The sequence below is a fragment of the Symphodus melops genome (assembly GCF_947650265.1).
Source record: "Symphodus melops genome assembly, chromosome: 19".
Taxonomy (NCBI): domain Eukaryota; kingdom Metazoa; phylum Chordata; class Actinopteri; order Labriformes; family Labridae; genus Symphodus; species Symphodus melops.
In genome coordinates, this window is record NC_136709.1 from 15627081 (window position 1) to 15642092 (window position 15012).

The 15012-nt window shown below is 38.0% G+C and overlaps 2 protein-coding genes across 2 annotated transcripts; both read right to left on the reverse strand.

The window, feature by feature from the left end:
• Nucleotides 1-2582: 2582 nt before the first annotated feature.
• On the reverse strand, nucleotides 2583-5644 carry stx11a (syntaxin 11a). Its single transcript, XM_079370606.1, has 2 exons — nucleotides 5445-5644; nucleotides 2583-3893 (listed from the first exon to the last, which is right to left on the reverse strand). The coding sequence occupies exon 2, from the start codon at nucleotides 3886-3888 to the stop codon at nucleotides 3004-3006; it is 885 nt and encodes a 294-aa protein (XP_079226732.1). The 5' UTR covers nucleotides 3889-3893; nucleotides 5445-5644; the 3' UTR covers nucleotides 2583-3003.
• Nucleotides 5645-6427: 783 nt separating this feature from the next.
• LOC306840641 (syntaxin-11-like) lies at nucleotides 6428-9983 on the reverse strand. Its single transcript, XM_079370069.1, has 2 exons — nucleotides 9894-9983; nucleotides 6428-7759 (listed from the first exon to the last, which is right to left on the reverse strand). The coding sequence occupies exon 2, from the start codon at nucleotides 7755-7757 to the stop codon at nucleotides 6873-6875; it is 885 nt and encodes a 294-aa protein (XP_079226195.1). The 5' UTR covers nucleotides 7758-7759; nucleotides 9894-9983; the 3' UTR covers nucleotides 6428-6872.
• Between the last annotated feature and the right edge of the window lie 5029 nt (nucleotides 9984-15012).

The window sequence follows — 15012 nt, forward strand, 5'->3', positions numbered from 1 at the left end:
CAGGAATGAGGTGAACAAACTTACAGCTCATGTCGATTTGTAAAGTTATCAAAAGCAAAAAAAATAATTCGATAAAATAATTGAATAATAAAAAGGTTTAACGTTGAAACTTTTTATTTGTAACGATTATATTTGGGCTTTTCTTGTCCCGATGGAGAGGGAAGTACAGTGAGATAGTCGGACACTGGGATGACTGTGGCCACAGCTTTGGGATCTGTAGTCTGTTCATGGGTCACATGATTTAACCACTGAGCTAAACCAGCACCCCCAGAATCAATTATCTCACATTTACCCCGAATAAATAGTTTTCTGAATAGGTTCTTCCTGTATGTAAGGTGGGGGTGATCTACTGCTCTTCACTGATATTATGGTATAGTTACAGCTCCAGCTTTCCTTTAGACCACTAGATGGCACCACATTCTTACAATTTCAACATATCACATGAGAAGGACTGAAACATCTGACTCAATCTAATGTGAGAGTACAGTACATTGGAGTACATTAGTTAGAATAAAATGCAGAGTCTTATGAAAATTCATTGAAAATAAAAGCCTCCCATTTTGAGCCTCCCATTTTACTATGAAAGAAGAAATGTATTCGTCTTTGTTTGGCTCAGGAAGCACAGGAGGGATGGCCTTTTAGCCAACAGGCCATCTGACTATTTTAAATTGGGTTACAGCTTTTGAACACTAGGGAAAAAGTATTTTTAGTTTTCATTCATGCTGCAAATATTTACAACAAAATAAATATGTTGTAGTTAGATAGATGGATAGATAGATAGACAGACAGACAGATATTTTATTGGTCCAGAGGGAAATTCAAGGCATCCAGTAACAGTATACAAGACATGAAGGACACAAGACATTAGTTACAATACACAACCGCTGTCCCCCCTCCCTTCTGTATACAATAAGCCCGAAACAAGATTTAGAAGCCCCCTATCATGTGACTAAGAGTGAACCTAATTACAAATTAAACCTGTGCTAGAAGTGTGTGCCAGTTAGAAATGATTGTAAACTGTTTAAGAGGTTTAAATACACCTGAGAAATGTACTTTCAGAACACATCAGTGCAACATATGACTACACGAGTCGCAACTGCGAGGCGATCAAACATGAAGCTCAGACTTCTTGAAATTCATCACAGCCAAAGGTATGCTAACTTTATATCCAGTTTAAAACTTGCATTTACTACCAGGAGTGGGGTTCGAACCCACGAGGACATGTGTCCATTGGATCTTAAGTCCAACGCCTTAACCACTCGGCCATCCTGGTGAATACACATATACAACTTAATCACGCAAACACAAGACTAACACTAAGCCCCAGGGCCTCCTGGTGCCAAAGGTCATTCTGACATTTTCACTCTACTTTTTCTTTTTTTGGGGGGGAGGGAGTCACTACAACAATGAGCGAATACATGACCAAACCTATGACACCACAGTACAGTGTCATTCTGCCAGCAACATGCAGACCAAAACCCACACTAAGGAGGAAACAGTTGTTAGAGCCCTGAAACTAATTTCAACACAGAGCAGAGGCTTTAATTCAGCAAACACCCACTGATGATGATAATCTCAGTCACAGCCTCTTAAACTGCAGTTTTCACAGGTGGTGATTGGGAGTCCCCCAGTGGGTGATGGACTGCCATGTACAGGAATAAAGATCTTTTGAATTTCACTATCATTTACCCTGAGAGGACAAAAAGAACAGCCCGCTGTGCAAACAGAAAGTCCTCTGACATGAATAGTTTATTATTCTCTGTTGTTGTCTCACTGCCCGAGCAAACGTCTTTGTATGTATTTGTATCTGCTCTGTTTGTATAGAGAAAACCTGCTCTGAACGCTAATTTAATTGACTTTGGTTGTGTGCAAGCGATAGGTATCATAAGTAAACCTCAAAGAAGAAACATGAAGGATGACTCAGTTGATTCTCTTTAGAGTTAGGGCAATACAAGAGTCATCTTTAACAGGAAGCAACAAGTCTTGATAAACACAAGACATTTGACTCTAGCTGTGGATAGCTTTAAACCAGGGTAGCAAACCTTTAGTTACACAATCCACTCAAATCTATCTCAACTCCCTAACCACAGTCAGAGGATGTGTTGTTTCTTAAGCCTTGTTTTGCAACAGCTGAAATAAGTACACCTTCCCTAAGTGCCATACTTCATGAAGCTGCATTCAGAATTTGAAAAGTTGTCTATTTTTTCATATACATATACATGTATAAGTTTAAAACTGAAAGTTGAAGGGCAAGGCTTACAGCTATGTGCTGACTTATAGCTCAGATGTTATCATGCACGATCAGGAAATGCAACACCCATATCTCACTATTTTATTTGCATATGGACATGTAGTTTCAAATAAAGACCAGCTCAGAGAAGAAAATTAAACTAGAGGGTTACATTTAATAGAACTTCTTCTTACAACTTACAACATTTACACATTTGATCTAAATACATCAAAACATTAAGGCCTAACCTTAACTCATTTGGCCAATTGTATCTGTTGACAACAAACTACAACTGATCCATATAATTTTAATATTTTAAAAATGACATGATATGGATTTTTTTTTTAACAGATTTAGTTATGCAAATAACTTTGCATGGCTTGATATAGACATGGTATGATTATGAAGTCTATCAAGCGTATCCCTCACAAACTTGAAAGTGTTCTCAGCACTGGTTGCGTCTCATGGAACAGAGACGTTCAGCTAAGCAGACCATTATTCACAATACATTTTGTTTAGCTCATGTGCATATTTATAAAGCGTGAAACTTGGAGCAAAATCCACATTTCTGGGATCCAAATAAAAGCTAGTAATCACCACATTTGTCTGACTTTTCTACTCCTTAACTGGTACTGATGTCGGTCTCGAAATCCAACTTCTATCTTGCTCCAACCAAAATTAACGCAAAAACCACAGGCATGTTTGCAATATAAACTGATGTGAATCTAATCTGGATATTCTGATGACAGAGACAAAATAACACTGACACCGTCTCATCTGCAGCAAGGGAAGCAACAACAAAACAGTTTCTTGCATGGATTGTTTTTCTTGTATTTCACAGCTTTCTTGATCTGACTCGTGGCTTTGGCAACATAGTCCTGAGTTGCCCCAACATTTGTCTCTATATTATCCAGCATGCAGCCCTGTTCTTCCACCAGCAGGGCCATTTGGGAGAAGAGGTCATGGATGTCCCTGATGCGGCCTTCCAGCTCCAGCAGCTCCTTGTGCCGGTTCTCGATCTCGTTCAGAGCGGATCTTGCAGTCCTCCCCTCCAGGAGCAGATTATCCGAAAAGACGTTCCACTTGCCTGTCTCGATCATCTCATCAATTTGGTCTCTGCTCACCTCTTTGCCCATGATCTCCGCCTGTCTCTGGATGCGGGTCTTGCAGTTCTCCCTCTGGACCATCTCGGCCTCGTTGTACTCAGACATGGCATTGTGAAAGGTTGTAGTCAGGGAGGCGTACTGTGAACGCACCATGCGAGTAACTGCAGCTGTAGGCCCAGGCTCCTTCTCAAGCTCTTTGCTTAGCTTCCCCAGCTCCTGAAGTCGATTGTAAATGGCTTCCCCCCTGGCCTTGATGTCCCGTCCGAGTGCGTTGGAGTCTCGTTTGATGCTGCTGAACCTCCTGACAGATGTGAGGAACCTTGTGTTCTGCTTCCCAAGGCGCTTCACGTCCAATCTGAGCAGCTGCATCTCCTTCCTGAGTGCCTGGGCCTCTCTGAATGTCCTATCCATCTCGTCCTCGCCCTCAAACACAATGGCTTGTTGCTCCAGAAGCTCCCTTTCGTCATAACGGCTAGGGTCCTGACTCTCCTGAGGGCTGCTCTCCTCTTCTGCAGCCTTTGAGGACAACAGCTCTCCTAGTCGGTCCTTCATCTCACCTGGAGGGAGAGTCAGGGCAAGGATCTCTTTAGAATGTTTTGATCTCTGATGGAGATTTAGATAAGACGAATGATACCACTCTCTCAAATATAAGTCTACAGAGTATTGAATGTTGTTACTGTGACTGAAAACAGAGGAACACAGCTCGCCTGGCTCCATCCAAAAGTAACAAAATGATTACTTCTTCTTTTCTTTTTTTTAGCACCTTTAAAGCTTGCTTTGTATCATCTTATATTAAAGTTAAAACAAAGTGGAAGAATAACAATGAATCATAGATTGTTATGTGCAGGACTATTCGTGCTCCAGGAAGTCATGAAGAAATAGTGCAGCACCACAAGTGTTGCAGAACTTCATTGTCTATTTTTCTTTTTTTAAAGAGTCTTCTGGTCTATTTTGTGACCTTGTGAAGAGGCCTCTCCAACAGGTTGGAAACCACAGAATTACATTACTTTTCTGCAGGACTCCCTTGAAAAATAGGTTTTTAACCATAATGGGACTTCTGGATAAATAAAGGTTAAATTAAAAAAAATAAAGTGTAAAGATGTGAAAACAAGCTTCACCACAGTCAGCTTTACCAGTTGAATGCTTCTTACATGATTCAGTATCCACAGTTTACGAATGCCAAGCAATCAGCAAAAAGCACAGTTTGTGCTCAGATCAAAACATGTTCTTTTTTATATTCAAGAACATTTTGCTGATAATACCTCTTGAATTTCTACTTACACTTAAAATACAGGACAGTTTATAGTGTTGTAATGTGACTTTTAGTTCTCTTTTAGCTTTAGTTTTATTGAAACATCCACTTCCTTGTACTTTGTACATCTTAGTTTTGAATCCTCTAAATCAATGTGGGCTTTATGTTGAAAACTGTGTTACTGACACACATAAGTAAATATTATTATTGGGGATAGAAAGGGTATGTAAATTAAATTCATTTACATGAGCACACAATTTATTGTCAGCCCTGCATACATAGACTATTGTCTAAGGTGGGTCAACCTATAATAAACCGTCTGCCCTATATCTATATTATAATCATATATTTGAACTAAAATATTCTTCTTTAGGGATTTCTTTTGCACACAGTTTTAAATATTACATCAACGTTAGTAATTACTGGCTGTTCCCACGTTAAAGAATATTGATGAGGTATGCATGCCTTCTTTATATGTAGCCTACATTTGAACTAAATGTATTGTACCTTATCACAGGGGAACTGGTCACTTCCTCAGATTTGACCGTTTAATCGCTTTTCTTTAATTAGGTATCCAGACAATGGGCGTCGATTTAAGATTTCTGTAAGCCTATTTCATATTAAGAGAAACTGTTAGCCAGCCTAATAAAAATGTTGTGTTTTCATAGGTAAAGAACTAACACAATTTCTAGGCATCATTTCCTCAGACAGGTAGCCTAAAATATCTGAAGAAAAGGGGGAAGTTGGCAAGAAGAAGCAGGCCTTTCGTCTGTATAGTTTGCTCTGAAGTTATGACTCAGTGAAACACTTGATCGATAACTGTGCTCAACTGTTTTATAAAATAGAGTCTACATACCTTATTTAATGATCCTCCGGTGTCTTACTCTTTGAAACTCACCCAAGAAGAAGGAAGAAGAAGAAGAAGAAGAAGAAGGAGCGACCACGGAAAGACTCATTTCCTCTTTTTGTCTCCGTTATACATTTCAGCTCGCACAGGAGTCATGTCTCTCGCTCACTTCATAACACTGACACAGAGATGCAGCAGCAGCAGGTGATCACGCCTCATTTCCCCCTGACATTACTCAAATGATTTTCAAAGCCTATCTCGGAAGTAGTAAGCTGTGAAAATAAAGCAGTGGTGTTGTCGCAGTTTAGCGTTTAACCAACACAACAAATGGTCCTTTAGATGAAATAGTTCACTCTATTATGCACACCAGATCTTAAACAACTTGCAATGCAACCAACAAGTAGATACAACCCAAAAGAACCAGTCAAGTAAATTAGCTTCATAAGATGAACATGAATTAAATGGAAAACTTTAAGATGCAATTAAAAAGACTTATTCAGCATTTGTACATACAATCTGATATGCTAATTAGCATCATGACTTGAGTTATAGTAAAGCTACTGTGGGTGTTTTAGCAAGTTCTAAAACAATTAAAACTGATTTCTCTAAATTACCAGTATGAGTATTAGATTTTATTTTACTTTTATGTCCTGTGACATAAAAGTAAAATAAAATTTCCCGATATCCAAATGTATTTTTCTTGTCTTGGGATAAAATGCTGGTTACCTAAGTGAATTTAAGTTGTTTTCTTGAGATATCTTTAGAAAAACCAGCGTTGCTAGCCTGAGATACAATAAATAATTCAAGACATCCAGAAAACAACTAAAATGTACATTTTATTACAGCAAAACTGAGTAGAATAAAATATACTTTATGTGTGAATGTCCCCTTAGGGCTTCCGTTCTTCTGACAGTTAAATATAGGCTATAGCAGGATGTTCAGTGCTGTAGAATAAATCAAACATAATGAAAGCAAAGTAAAACAAAGACCAATGTAAAAACAGTGGATCGTATTAAGACATATAGGAAGGGATAAAAGGAACACAAGCCAACTCTCAAACAGAGCGAAAAGCCAAGGCATTAAAGTGCATTTTAAGGTTAGTATTTAGAAAAGGCAATGTGGGACATAGAAGAACATGTGGAGGCAAAGTCCATGGCATAAGATCCAAACATAAGTCAACAGGGGGCGCCAAAATCTACACAAAATGAAGGTTCCTCACAGTAGCTTTTAGTTCATTTTATTATTAACTGAGGGTAACTATAGTCTCACACCACCCACTCGTGATCAATGTTCAATCATTTCAACAGTCTCTTTGACTGAAATGCCCTTAAATGCTACCAAATAGTTTTGTTTATATTTTTAGTATCTTAAGGTTCAAAGTGTCTCCTTCTTTTTTGTTGAGTGGCTTTCCCTGCATTGACTATTGCCCCTTCAGTCCTAATTGTAAAAACACGGGCAGCAGCCACAGAACAGCTTCTTAAAGGGGTTGTTTTTATCAGATTCAATTGCTCTCTCTAGTCGACCTGCTGCGTCCTGAACCAGCACTCCAGTATTTTCAACATTTTTCTGGACGTTATCGATGCCGGCCCCCTGTTCCTGTACCAGCACAGCAACATCCAGAAAAAGCTCCTGGATTGCCTCAATCCTCTTTTCCAGCTCCAGCAGCTCTTTGTGTCGGCTCTCAATCTGCAGGAGGGCTGAGCGAGCCGTTTTTCCCTCCCCCTGGATGCTGAAGACATTCAACTCCCCGCTTTCCATCATCTCCTCCAGCTCTCCTTCACTGACCTCCCTGCCCACCACTTCCATCTGCCTCTGGATCTGCCGCTTACATGCCTCCCTGTGGTTCATCTCTGTGTCGTTGTAGCTAAACATTACTTCTCGCAGAGCATTGCTGAGACACTGGTATTGTGTTCGAGCGATGCGTGCTGTGGGGTCAGAGGTGCCACGCTGTTCTTCCAGCTCCTCTCTTAGATCACTCAACATATGCAGCATCTGCAGCACAGCCTCACCCCTGTGTTTAATGTCCGCCCCGATTGCATTTGGGTCCCTCTTTGTCGCACTGGAGTATGAAGTCTGATTTAAGGTCTGGTAGTTCAAATCTCTCAGCTCACTGATGTCATTCTGGATTTGCTGGGTTTCTAGACCAATCTGATTGGCCATCTTTAGGACAGCGTCCAGGTCCTGGTCAGGATGTGATGAAGACGATGATGTTGATGCTGTTGCTGCATCAACATTTCTCTCCGAGAAAGTGTCCAGTTCTACTGTACTGAATCCAACAGTATCAATCTGCACCTGGTGGAGGTGCCCCAGCCTGTCTCTCATGTCTGAAAGACAAACAACACAAAAGGAAACAGGAGAAGAGATTTGATGGAATTCATCGGGTTGTGAGAAGATTTCCAACATGTCTAGATGTGAGGTTTTTTAAACGTTTATCTTGATAAGTAGCAGGATTATTGAACGTGCTTCTATGACCCTCTTGGGTGCAAGTAAATATTTACTTGAGTGTGTCAATTGCAATTAAAAAGAAAAAACGCTGATTAAAACAGGAAGAGTGAACAAAAAACGGAATAGTTATAAAGCCATAACAATGAGCTAATCAACACTAAAGGGCAAGCTGCATTGCTTAGTTATAATTCTCAGTGGATTAATCAAAAGGAACTATACCTTCTACTTAAACCTAATTAGTAATTTTCAGCTTTACTCAAAGCTTTTCTTCTTTTCTGGTTAAATACCATAATTGTTCAATCGAAAGAATCTGAGCTCACACTCCCTTCCATAAAATAAACCACAATTGGGGGTTACCAGTAGCCAATAATTGGTACCCCATGTACAGAGGCTTTAGTCCTTAGGGGGTGCAGCTCGGTTCGTCTCAGACCTGTGGCTCCTCTCTCCCATGTCATTTACACTCTCACACTCTCTCTCCCCGGTTTCTGACTCTGTCAACTGTCCTGTCTCTAAAATAAAGGCGTAAAAAGCCCCAAAATAAATCTTAAAAAAAAACAACAACACACAACTGAGGCCTTGCATTTATGTCCATGCTGGGGGATCTGATAACAAGTGAATAGGATAAATGATAGGACGCCACCCTATGCGCCCTGAGGATGGCTTGAGATCTGACAGCTTAGAACAATGGTTCCCAATGTGGGGGTCGCAACTTCGCAAGACACTGTTAGGGGGGTCGCAAGATTCCTGCCAAAAACATTTAAAAATCGAAAATGGTTTAAAATGCATATTTATCCATTACTTTGAAAATGTATGCAAAAATATGATGGTGTTTGGGTGTGTGGTATTCTAATGCCAGTATATGGAGGGGCCTAAGCTGTACACAATGTCAAATGTGTTAAGCACCTCCAGGGACAATTTTATTTGCATGTGAGGCAGGAAATTGAGCGTAGTGTTCAAGTGTTCAAAGTTGACACATTGTTAAAACAATGTGTCAACACTCATACTTAAGTGCTATCCACTTGTTGGGTGTGAATGCAAACTATAAACAGGGGTAGAGCTTCAAAGGTGCCAACATTAAAAAAAAAAAGTGGCAAAGCACGCTGAGACAAAAGACAGAAGAAAGTATGTGGCCTCAGGATATCTGAAGTACAGGCACATGTTTTGTAAAAGACGTCACTTTCCACACCTCTGTCTGATGAACTGAAAACCATTGCTATTTGCTTCTCAAATATAAGTAAATTACTTCTTAATCAAAGATGTTGCTCAAGTTTGGTCATTTTATGGCTGCATTAGAGTTGACCTACAGTCATTATTTATTTTGAATATTTCCATTCCTATTAGTCCATGCCGGCTTTCTTTGATTTTAAACAACCTCTGCTTTGTAAATTGATATTTTAGTATGAAATATCGTGCTCAAAATCTAAAGCAAGACATGTTTTTTTTTCAATGCAGACATTGTCTTGTATATTAAAAGAAATACAAACTGAAAAACAAATATGAAAAGGCAAAGAGTGCTTTGGTGACGTAAACAGTCATGTTTGTGGGTTTAATGCCTGTTAAACACAACTAGTAAAGGTCAAAGAGGTAGGAACATCCTAAACTTTTGTCTTTATAGTTGGAGCAGCCATGACAGTTTTCTACCTGGTATCAGGTAATCTTACATAAATGTACTCAACCTGCTCAGACATTTTATCTCCATTGAAGACTTACCAAACAAGTTTGTAAGCAGAATAGTTTAGAAGACAAGTATCTCTATGCATTTGATGTGTTTTTAAGTAAGACATGATACTGAGGATTTGAGTGTTTTATGTGAGATTGAGTCAGCGGCCCAAGAAAGGCTTTCCCCCCAGTTATTACAAGAAATAAAAAATCACTTGTCACACTAGGACAGTCCTTGATTTCAGGATTCAAATTGAGCTTTCCTCACATTTTGTTAAAGAAATCCCATCTTAGGCCAGCAATATTAAAGTTGATTATAGTCAAACCTGTAGTAAAACATGAGTCATATCTTACTTGTAAGTTAGAGGATTTTCTATCAGACGTCAGAAGGCTCCTCTTCTTCTGTTGCAAAGGTTAATCATATAGAAGTGAATCAGTCCGACAGGCAGCAGGATGACTGAACAAAGAAGGTGTCTTTAAAATCTTTCCTTACACATCTGTTTAAGAGGAAAGGTTTTCAGAAACACAACTTTCTGCATTCCTGCTGCGTCACATGGGGGCATGAGGTCACATACATGTAAACAAGGCTCAGGAAATGTCTTTATAATTGTAACCACCAACATTTATTTGTTTACATTTTTCAATATCTCTATTTCTAATACAACTAATGGTTTAGGGTTTTTATTTGCTGTCTGATATTAAAGGCGAAAGAAATAAAAGAAGGAAGAAAATAAGGAAGAAGTCAGATTGCAATGACAGTGACACTGAAAGTATGTAGAGGAGGTATTTCAGAGATGTTATCTTAAAAAAGGAGGCGGGGCTAGTCATCATATATGATAACAAATCATGAAAAAAATCTTGCAGGAGTCTCGTCTGCTCTGCCATTTTTACAGGCAGAACTCTAACCCAACGTTCATAAAGTATAATCTAACAAAGGACTCCTTCTCCCCTCGTCATGCAATGAAACCACCAACTGTCAGGTGCTGCTCAGTCATGAGGCCAGAAAAAGAGTCAGAGGTGTATTTGAAGCAGGAAAACGGAAGGTGCAGTTGATGCGTAGGAAGTTATTTCCACAGCCAGCAGTGGTCTGTGTGTGGAAAGTTATTTCCAACAGCCTCCATGAGTTTGAGTCACACTTGCTTGTTTCTCGGGTGTGGGTGGGGTGGTTTCAATCAAAGTTGATGTGTCACTAAGCTGGGTTTGCACACTTCGCATGCAGTACACTGACTAGAGAGATCAGCCAGGCAGATGCAATACAAATCCCCCTTAAAAACAAAGTCAAGCAGAAATTGAATAGTTTGTTGTACTTCTGTTCATGTTATTTCCCCTTTTGTGGAAAAAATAAATAGCTCATGTTATAACTCAAGTATCCATACCTGGTTACATATTTTCAAAGAGAGAAAAAACTCTGTGTAGCTAAATATTTGTCATGCACTCCTTTATTTGTTAAACTAAACCAAGAAAAAAAATACCGATTCATACCAGAAACTCTACATAATTTAAAACCAAAAAACCTGAACCTCAGAATTTTCATTTAATTAAAAACTTTACCACCAGATGGCAACAATAGCTACATGAACCCAGTTCAACCTCTCATGTGCTCAACCGTGAGTAAATAAATACACGTTTTCTATAAAATTCTTTTTTCTTTTTAAGTTTTAAAAAATCTTGAAATGCTGACTGGACAGTGGGCCCCAGTTAAATGTCAATGGACGCTATACTTCCTCTGTTTGAGACAGAATTTTGAAAAGTGCACTCCAAACTCTGAAATTGAGGTGTTTATGAATGAGTGTTAATTAATTTTTTTTCCAGCAGATGTCAGTGTATGAAAGTACTTTTTGTAACATGCAGTTAATACATTATGATTTATGTACAAAAAAAAATTAATGAAATAATACAAGTAAGCAGCAAACAGGAGGCCATGATTTTTAGACACATTACTACAACTGAGTTTTGCCTTTCTTACTTTTTGAAACCTTTTGAAATACAAAGAAGAGAAGTTTCATTCCTTTTGACACGTTCTTTTTCTCACGATCCCAAAAACCACTTTGTTTCTTCTACCTCACAAATCCGAGATATTAGTTGAATATTTAGTTATTAATATAGTAAGTCAGCTGAGTTTGAGTTGTTTATGAACATAAACTGAGTTAAGAGAGTTTGAGAAGCTGGATTCTCCGTCAACAGGAACTGAGCATGTGATCGGGTGAAATCTAACTTGGCTTTGGAAACGGGGTCAGAACCGCCAGACTAAGGCACAAAAACACTTGGAAATGATTTATTGTGAAGGTGCCAAGAATGTTTATTAATCATGGATTTGAAATCTGTTAAAACCAGAGGACAAAGGTATTATTTGTGCTATGAACCTTAAAGGTAACCTAGTTTGCCTGTTAAATCCCTCCACCGTGTCAGCTTCAGTCCTTTTTGAAAATAAAAGGTTTACCCCGTGTTCTTAATAGGCCTCCATGATTGTTGCACTAAAGTAGGTCAGAAGAGCAGTTCTGTTTCTTTTTGTTTTCCCACATGACCCATGACTCTGTTTCTTTTAGACTTTGTTAAACTCCAAATATATCATTTAGATAGATAGAGACTTTATTGATCCCGAGGGAAATTTAAGATAATTTGTAGATAAAGTTAACTTAATTCTAAAAATATGAGAAACTGGTGTTAATTTAAAAGTGTTTAAAATGTTTAATATCTACTAAAATATCAAAACTCTGCTGACCTATGTTTTCTATAATGGGCTGCACCTCGCCGGCAGAATTCCGACACGAACAACTAAATGACCTTATTCAAAAAAAGGTCATGGTATACACGTTGACTAATGCAGACCCCTGCATGTTATTGCAGTGTATTACATAAGTCCTCAGGAGTTCAGTGTATGTGATCTGTGGAGAAAACATCACCTGTTTCTAGTTACTCAAAGTTGTGACTCCAATTATTTTAACTCTTTGGCTTCAGACTTAGGTTCACAAAACGGCAGCAGTGTGTCAGATGATCTAATCAAATTAACATGAATGTCTGTCATGAGTTTGGAAATGTTTCCCTGTCCTAAGATTTCCCAAGGTCTCACTTCGTTCAACTTGAGTGACCATGACTCTAGTTTAAGGTGAAGCTGTGTTTACTGTAGCCTGCAGTACAATGGCTTCATCAACTCTACTGTGAAACATTCACATTTATTGAAAATGTAATCTGTTTTGATTTAAGGACGATAGCAAACAGAAATAGAAAACACAATCCTCATTCTATATCCTCTATCTGCACATGGGTCGTCAGAGGTCATTGAGAGTTAATGGAGTCAGTTTAAATGAACCTGTCTTTTAGATTACTGTTGCGAATGGCTGCGTGGAACTGAATATTTATTAGTGGCAAATCAATGTAGGCCCACTTTCACGCAGAGTTTTTACGTTCGTGCAATAAAACTTGTCGGGACAAACTTCAGCTTACTTTTTAGTGTTAATCAAAGTTGTGTGATACGGATGTGCCCCAGAATATGTTTGGGCCAAAGCATTCTTAAAGGCAGCTCTATCGAGTTAATTAAGACTAAGCAAAAAAGGATCAAGCTACAAAAAGTGCACTAGCTCGGCTTTGCTGCGATCAGCATGTTAGCCCTAACAAACACCATGGTCATATTAATAATAATAATGATAACCTTATTTAATGAGCATTTTTAAAAATCCAAAATAGAAAGTGCTTTACAAAGACAGCTAAATAAAACACACAGGTCCTACAATCGAAGAATTAAGGATTGAGAAATAAATATATTAAAAGATATGAAATTCATTTGAAAAAAATCAAAAAGAGAAAGTTATTTTCAGGGCTTGTTTTATTTAATGAAATAAAAGTTAAAATCATGAGACACTCGCCAGTGAAAGTATGTTTTAAGAAAAGATTGAAAAGAGATCACGATGCAGGTCTAATGATGTGTGATCAGGTTTTTGTCATCGTCAGAATCAGATGTGTGACTAATAAATCAGTTCAAAATCAGTCAGAAACTGTACAATGTACGCCTGGCTTAAGAAATATTCATTTCATTGTTACAACTTGTTTGCTTTTTTACAGATTCAACAGACAAGATGTAATATGTGGATTAGTATGTTTTATTGGTGGGTTATTAGTATTCCTATAAGCTAATAGTGGCCGGCTGTATTCTTAAAATAACTGTTCAGACATTGAAGCGACATCAGTTTTCTTAACTCCTCTTAATCGTCACCCTTTTCTTTCTCATGAGAAGGACACATTTTTTTTGACGTTGTATAAGCCTATGCTACGCCTATACAACGTGACCTGGGTCCATTTAAAACAAAACAATTAACAAAGGGTTTTATTCAATGAACCTTATTTTTCTATCTTTTCTTTAGCAATAAAGATTAAGAACAAGTTCAATTATACAACATTTGAACTCGTAGAATCTGACGAACTGAATTAATACGCGACTCCAAAACAAATATCACTGCAGTGTGCTCCTCAAAAGATGTTTTGCAAACACAGATAAGGAAATAATTGGCAGATTCATTAAGCCATAAGGTTTATTCCTCGATCAGCCTGAAGTTACCCCAGTTTTAGTTAAAGGTCAACCTTTTCCAAAAACCTTATCTAACCCTGTTGGATTTCTTGGAGTTTAACAACCTGTTAGCCTGTTCTCCGGCCCTGAGCAAAATACTCTGCCCACATGTCCTAGTTTAATCCATGAATTACATTAAACCTGTTTTCCTGCAGTTAAATTCGACCAGTCAGTTGATTTGTATTTCCCTGGAGTCTTATTGATGTTAAAATGTTTGATCAGTTTGGTGTTTTTATACTGTTAATAAAGAGCTTGACTTAAATTACACTATAGGATTGACTGCTACAACTGATCCATAAAATTAGTGATAAAAAAATCAGAAATAGATATCATATAGTATGACTTTCAGAAGGATTATTGGAAACATCATACCTCTTGATGCATCGAGAATGTTTTCTGATGCTTAGTCAAATCAAATCAACTCAATTTCCACGTGAAAATGTGTATCCTTAAATAACCCAACTTATAACAGATGATATATCGAAGGATTTTTTTATTTTTGAGATATAGAAGAAATAAAAGAGAACTCCACTGAACATTTCCAGTACAAGTGAGTCCACAGATTACTTAATGATGACACTTTGATTTAGTTTTGCACTTCATGTTTAGTTTAGGCTTATTTTAGTAAAGTTTCCACGCATCATACAGAACTCTTGGTACCAGTTGATATGGTACCTTTTATTAAGCCATACATCGTAACAAATGGCTTTATTTGTGGTGATTTAATAATTTGCTAATGCTGTGCAGAGAAAAAAATATGAGCATTGCAATAACACTTAATACTTTCTTTAGCTTTATTATTGTAAGTAGCTTTATTTGAAAGGAGACAATGAGATCGATGTCCAAGTGTCTTTAATTTAAACCTTATTCACTGTATTTTGCTCTTTTTACTTCTTTCACTGATCCAGTTTC

Bases quoted from the DNA above. Each gene is read 5' to 3' on its own strand.
- stx11a (XM_079370606.1), bottom strand. From the start codon at position 3,888: ATGAAGGACCGACTAGGAGAGCTGTTGTCCTCAAAGGCTGCAGAAGAG.
- LOC306840641 (XM_079370069.1), bottom strand. From the start codon at position 7,757: ATGAGAGACAGGCTGGGGCACCTCCACCAGGTGCAGATTGATACTGTT.